This window comes from Ruditapes philippinarum, unplaced genomic scaffold (genome assembly GCF_026571515.1).
Source record: "Ruditapes philippinarum isolate M1 unplaced genomic scaffold, ASM2657151v2 ctg2406_1_1_1_1, whole genome shotgun sequence".
NCBI classification, from domain to species: domain Eukaryota; kingdom Metazoa; phylum Mollusca; class Bivalvia; order Venerida; family Veneridae; genus Ruditapes; species Ruditapes philippinarum.
Window position 1 is genome coordinate 164,299 of NW_026855274.1, and position 6,705 is coordinate 171,003.

Genomic DNA, 6,705 nt, shown 5'->3' on the forward strand with positions numbered 1-6,705 from the left:
CTGAATACATCTAATCTAAATCATCTTAATGTATCATTACTGATTTTGTATATCAACAGCTTATTCTCTTTTCTCTCTTTTTTTTTGGGGGGGGGGTAGCCGGGGGTGACACTAACTCTGTAATTATCAAATGGTGACTTTCAGGTTTAAATTTTTCAGAAACACATATGGTGACCCTGCTTTATTTAATGCAAGGAAGGTATCCTGAGTAAAAAGCATATGACATTCCGTTAGCTAGCTAAAGAGTTTCGTTATATGAAAGAAACCAAAGTCACCTACGAGACACCGTTCTACAGCGGTTAGGAAAAGTGGTTTTAAGTCAATGAACTTAACCACTTGGCCACGGACGCCACTCTTTGACATTAATTTTGCAATCATTCTACTGATGTTAAAAATATCAAGATGTTTTAAATATATGAAACTGTACTTCATTCATAATTATAGTTCGACCTAGAGTATAACAAATGATATTAACAGATAATATTAAACAAATTGTGTGTTTATTGTAGAAGTAGTAAGCAAGCAAAATGTTTTATTTAATAACTTTATTCAATTTACTCAGCACTGCAAGCGCACATTCTATATATTTTATTGTTTAAAAGAATTAACAATGACGTCATAGCATATCACTGCATGGTCATTCGCATACATTTCGTAAATTTGCTCTTTTTCAGTGCAATTAAACTCGTCGAATCATCATCACTGATGTTTCAAACCCGAGCCACCAATTAAAGCCTGAATGTACAATCCCAAGTACAAATCCATAGCCAGAATTGAACTGTCCTGGAGTTCCATATATTCCATTGAGATTAACCCTGAAGCAAGATCTATGCCACCACCCTGATCCAGAATTAGCACAATTTGAGAGGTGTAGGTCATTGTCGGAGTCATAGGTAGTAAATGCCATACCATTGCTGTAACCTAATGTTTGAAAAGTATCTGCAATAAACAATTCATTATTTGAATCAAACAATAAGTTTATCATCGGTCAAAACAAGTTGTTGTTAAATTCTGGAAAATTGCTGATCCCTCGGAAACAATAAAAATACAACAACAATAACATGACATGACTTATTTGCAGACTCGGTTAAAAGGGTCTTATTATAAGGAATACCAGAAAAGCGAAACGCAACATCCCTCATGTTCGCTTTACAACGGCTGTTATGTACAGGAATGATTATACCCAATGATATTAACAATTACAATTTATTGATTTGTGTGATTGTGTGTAAATGTTAAACTGATGATTTCAAATAACGCTGTAATTTAAAATTAGTTTTTTATATAACAATAACATAACATTGTGTCAAGACAGCTTTGGCATAAGTTTTCAAAGCACAAAATAGTCATACTAATAAGAGGAGTTCCGCTTGCTGTTCCGATGTTTAGGACATACAGCGATGTTGTCAAGGAGAAATCCATATACTCCCTATAGTAGAGAACATCGTTTACGTCAGTCAGATGAATGCTTAATTTTGTCTGACTTTGAGCCGCTATCTCTTGTACAAACTTTAAACCTGAAATGCAATTCAATAGGATATGATGTTAATTGTGCGCATTCCACTTGTCATACATTGTGAAATATTTGGAGTTTTAGTAATTAGAAGAAACTGATTCCCAAATTATTCATTTAGTAGCAACACTGACTTATTTCCTGTAAAATGCTTGCGTCTTATAAACTCAGAATGATTTGACTGTATAATAATAATTTCAGTCTTAATTGAATAAGAGATGATAACGTGAAAGAGACACATCTTAACGATACCAAAAGTACAGAAATGATTAAATATGCACGTACACCATACATGTATGTTACATTTAATGTAGTTCTTTAACATACTGTTTTGCACAATGACTTACCGAGCCAAAACTCATTACCAATGACTCCAAAACCATTTTCGTAGTCAGCGAAAGATCTATTGAAATCAAGACTGCCATCAAAACGGTTTTGGAAAACCTAAACAAAGTTGTGAAAGGAAGTGCTGAATTGTATAAAGAATGATTTTAAAAAAGTAATAGCATGAAATTTACTCACAATAAATCATATTAGTTTAACAGTTTTGCGATGATAGCGATAAATGTCATTAATCCATCACAATCTAAGCACAATTTCACTCATGTATTTTTTATTAATCATCAAAACGTGTTTTACGAAAAAAATCAACAAAAAACAAACAACACTCACTGTCCATCCCCCACCATCGGTCTCCATGTCACAGTACACTTCTAACATTGTATTAGTTGACCAGAGATATATTGGGTAAATCCCGCTCGTATTTACTCCTGCATTGAGCAGGTCAAAGCAATCAGTCGGGTTTACTGCAAAAACTATTAAATAAAAAAATGAAATTATCAGAATTGTACATTAAGTAGTTACTGGAATAAGCTCAAAATATCTGCTAAAGTATTGCATTTGGAATTTAATATAATCAAAATTAAACAAGTTAGCAAATAATGTACATATTTTTTTTTCTGTCAAAGCGAATTGGTTTATAATGTATTTTTGTAATACCATAAATAATTTTGTTGATAATATTGGTGACCATATGTGACAGTTAATCACGAACAAATAATATATGGATAAAACATATATATACATATCAGATCAATTTGTTCCAGGACAAAATATTATACTCAGCATATTAATGTTCATACTAAAAACCCTAAAACACTATTTAAACAAAAAGAAAAGAAATATTTTATAAGAATATTCAAATGAAATATTGCTATTGTTTTATTAATGTTTGAAATACCTATGTAGAATTAGCCAACTGTAGACTAATCCATTTTAAATATGATGAGTGTGAAATGATATATTACACTTACCCTCGCAGTTATATCCCTCCCACAGATCAGGACATGTGCACGTGTAATTTGCCACCAAGTTATTACACGTGCCACCATTTTGGCATGGATTGCTTTCACACTCGTCAATGTCTTCATTTAAAATTTAAGTCATTAGCATTAAGGAATAATGAAGTCACCTTAATATGTGTTATAATTAATTTAATCATGTAACATCATGCTTTTCTACTGGTTCTTCTTTTCCAGAAAATATATGTTATGAAATGAAATTATATGTAATGTTGTAATTACTTCTATCCCAACACTTCGTTACGTTAGTTATAATTATGCACATTTGTTTTGAATTATTCATATTTAACATGCATAAAATAAGTGAAATACTATTAAACTAATATAGTTCCTTACTGTCATTATGTTTAAAAAAAAGCCCATTTAACTTATATATCGGAATGAGATATTTCAATCATTTCTATTAACGATTTTCTATGATATTGCATCAGACGTTTTAGAAAAAAAAGTAGTAATCAAAGAAACAAATTTCAGAATGTCTCACCTGTGCATCTCCCTATGTCAACATTTTCGCACGATATATTCATGCAGAAAAATCCATCCGGACACTGAATAAATTCCACAATGATATATTGATTTTTTACGCGAAACATTAATATTGTGGTAATTTATACTAAAATCAAGTATTTACTTTATATTTAGATAAAGTAAATATTTTAGATTTAATTAAAGTATATATGCTATAGTAAAATAACGTATTTTTGTATTATATTCAAATCAAGTGTTCATTTTATAATTAAATCATAATCTATTTTATCTAAAAAAAAAGAATTTATTTTATATTTAAATCAAACATTTATTTTATACTTAAAAGTAGATACCTAATAACAAATAATCAAAGATAAAGGAAATGTCATTCATGTAATAATGTGCTTTCATTGTTACTTATATGGTGAAATAAACTTACTGGTGGCCGCTCGGATGAGCATAGAATCGCGTAAGATGTTTCAACACTGATTATAACAGTGAAGAGCTGAAAGTAATTAAATATTTTTATCAAACATTGTCCATTCGAAATTCCTTGTGCTATAAAAACGAAATGTTTATTTGGTAAACTTTATCAAAAATCACTCATTTCAGCAAAGTAAAATCTTTTATATTGTCTATGCATCTCTGAGCTCCGGCAGGTGATGTTGTTTTGGCCCCTGGTGTTGCTTAACTTTGTAACACCCGAAATAAGCCAAAATCACTTCTCCTGTTTCGGCGCCATGTGACCTAAATTGTGTTATTGCACCTTCAAACCAAATAAAAACAAAATTTGTTAAGTAAATGTCATTTATGACGGTAAGTTTATTTTATATGTTTGTTGAAGTATATATCTCCTAAGTAAAGTAGGGAAAATATGAAGCGTACTGCTAAGTATAATTTAAAATGAATTGTTCTATAACATAAGAATTGTCATAATTATTTTGCTAGAATCATAGAATCATACAGGATAAAACCTTGAAAGAATTATATATATATGGATAATGTTGGTAAGTGTTTTGATACATGATCCAAAAGTACATACAAATATATATCTCGTAGCAGGATATAAAGTGTTTTAGAACAAAATATTATAAATCATCATAAAAAAGTAAGTTAAGAAAACTATTAAAATTTTGTTTTTTAGAACTATTTCATACAAATATCCAAATGATACAGTTTTATTGTTTTTATTGGCGACGCCGGAGAGCGGCGTCGTCTCTTATGGAATGTTTTTTATTTTGGCCTATGGAAGGAGCTGTTATTATTAGCAGTTAATGTCATGTTGTGTTAATTAGTTTTATTTTGATTCGTAAAAATCAGGTAAACAAATATGTTGCTATATTTGTATTTAATTACTATGTAGAAAGCACGTGCATTTTGATATTATTTCACGAAATTGCAGGCTCACTTTAACAGATTGTTCCTTAGCTTTATTGGTTAATATTTGAGATGTTTATGAAAATTGTGCCTCTTATAGACCAATCCAATTTAAATAAATCGAGTCCACAAGAAGGGCTTAATATAAATGAATGTTAAGAATACTTTACAATTGAACTATCCTTTACCCTAAATGCAGATCATTATTTGAAGTTCTTTTTTTTATGTATTACAAATGATTAAAATATTATTTATATGAAATATCGAACATTATTTAAATGGAGATTATCTGATATAGAATTTATAAATTAACAGAGACACCAAATGCACTATTATTGTTCAGTGATTCCCAAAATAAATGTATCTGTTTAAAACTTTCTGGTTTCTCTAAACTTACTTTCTCCTGTATTACATGTATTAAAATTATTTTGTATTAGATATTATTTATTTCAAAAATAAAGATTTACCACGATTACTCTAGAAAGCAAATAAAATATTATAACTTACTGCGACAAACACTGCTGACGAAAACATTGTCAAAATCCAAATATAGAAGTTAAGACAATAACTGCGTCTCGGTTAAAGATATAGATATTAACTAATCTTTCACACATAATATAGAGATGCGCTCGAGTTTGATAAACAACAACATCTGTTTCAAGAGTTTAATTATTTCATTAAATAGCTAATTTGAATAAATTGATGATAAATTGTCATATTTTAGAATATTGCGAAATTTTATTTGTTCAAAATATCCAGTTAAGTCAGGTTGACCCTAGTCCTTATAAAGCGCATCACTTTAACAAGCAAAAATATACAATAAGATACTGAGACTGATTCAGCTATATTGGGATGACATTTATCACTAAGCCTTTGTCTGTTTTGGTATGGTAGATAAACAACTTATTTTTATCCAACATATTTGTTTTTAAATTAAAGCAGCCTTCAGCATTTTAAAGGCAATATATGTTACTTTTAGAAAGATTGTTTTATATAAATGTCAAATCAAAGGAATTTTGTTGGAAAGTGAACTTTGCCAGCGATACAATACATTAACAATAAAGAATTACCTCATGTACCTCTAACCAACCGGCCTGCTCTCTATAGTGGATTTAGTAAATCATCCAAAAAGTTTTTGTCAAGCTTTTCGACCTTATGTTTCAATACTCCATAGTTTGCAACTTTTTTGCCATGGTAAAGCATGGCAATTAGTGGATGATTTATTGAAGGTTAAAATCATATCAAGTAAACAACGCCTTATGTTGCCATACCGTCCCACTTTAAGGACAAGTATAATTATGTTTATAAAACAATTTTCAAACATCGACGAATATGTAAAATATGTACTGCAAATATTTGTACATATTTTATGTAATCATTAAAATATATGCATTCCTTTCTATTAAAAACTTTTACTGAAACTTTATTTAAAATAAAAAAATTTTATAACCTCCCTTTATTTACATGAAATGTTAAGTTCGGTAATATCTTTATAAATGATGCTTTTTGGAATTTCCAAATTGATAAATCTTAATTTGAGCATCATATTTATGATATAAAACCATACAAAATTTGTATTACAGGATCTTTAAAAAATGGCTTGTAATTTCCCGCAAAAAAACTTGAAGGATGATATCTAATTTGCATTTTCCGTCTATCGGTTTGTCCTCAGTGCTAAATAGGACACTTGTTAAATACGAGAATAGGTCACCATGTTTATTTATTCCACTTGTGTTTATTGGAATAAAGTCAGATCTTGTAGGGTATTTTTACAAAATAATAATACTTTTTAAGTAAATAATTGCATGTTCATTTGTAGATTCAAACTAAACTTATTAGTCTACACTGGAGACGAAATGGGGAATTGGGAATTGCACCACATCATAAACTTGACAAACATCACAACAAAAGTAAACAAAATAGCATAGTTCACATTTGTATTGTCAAAACATACCGTTTAAACATATCCACTTTATGATATATTTT

General features: G+C 29.5%; 1 protein-coding gene across 2 annotated transcripts; it reads right to left on the bottom strand.

The window, feature by feature from the left end:
* Window positions 1-528: 528 nt before the first annotated feature.
* LOC132742726 (microfibril-associated glycoprotein 4-like) lies at window positions 529-5,886 on the bottom strand. Of its 2 annotated transcripts, none has more exons than XM_060731192.1 (8): window positions 5,790-5,886; window positions 3,782-3,847; window positions 3,359-3,422; window positions 2,827-2,937; window positions 2,186-2,328; window positions 1,861-1,957; window positions 1,353-1,517; window positions 529-939 (listed from the first exon to the last, which is right to left on the bottom strand). In XM_060731192.1, the coding sequence occupies exons 3-8, from the start codon at window positions 3,399-3,401 to the stop codon at window positions 680-682; spliced, it is 819 nt and encodes a 272-aa protein (XP_060587175.1). In that variant the 5' UTR covers window positions 3,402-3,422; window positions 3,782-3,847; window positions 5,790-5,886; the 3' UTR covers window positions 529-679. The 2 variants fall into 2 exon arrangements, with proteins under 2 accessions (XP_060587175.1, XP_060587174.1); XM_060731191.1 differs by lacking the exon at window positions 5,790-5,886 and adding an exon at window positions 5,227-5,739.
* Between the last annotated feature and the right edge of the window lie 819 nt (window positions 5,887-6,705).

Bases quoted from the DNA above. Each gene is read 5' to 3' on its own strand.
- LOC132742726 (XM_060731191.1), bottom strand. From the start codon at position 5,253: ATGTTTTCGTCAGCAGTGTTTGTCGCA. The intron at 3,848-5,226 runs GTAAGTTATAAT...AATTACTTTCAG, and splicing joins CGTCAGCAGTGTTTGTCGCA to CTCTTCACTGTTATAATCAG. The intron at 1,518-1,860 runs GTAAGTCATTGT...ATTGCATTTCAG, and splicing joins TGGTAATGAGTTTTGGCTCG to GTTTAAAGTTTGTACAAGAG.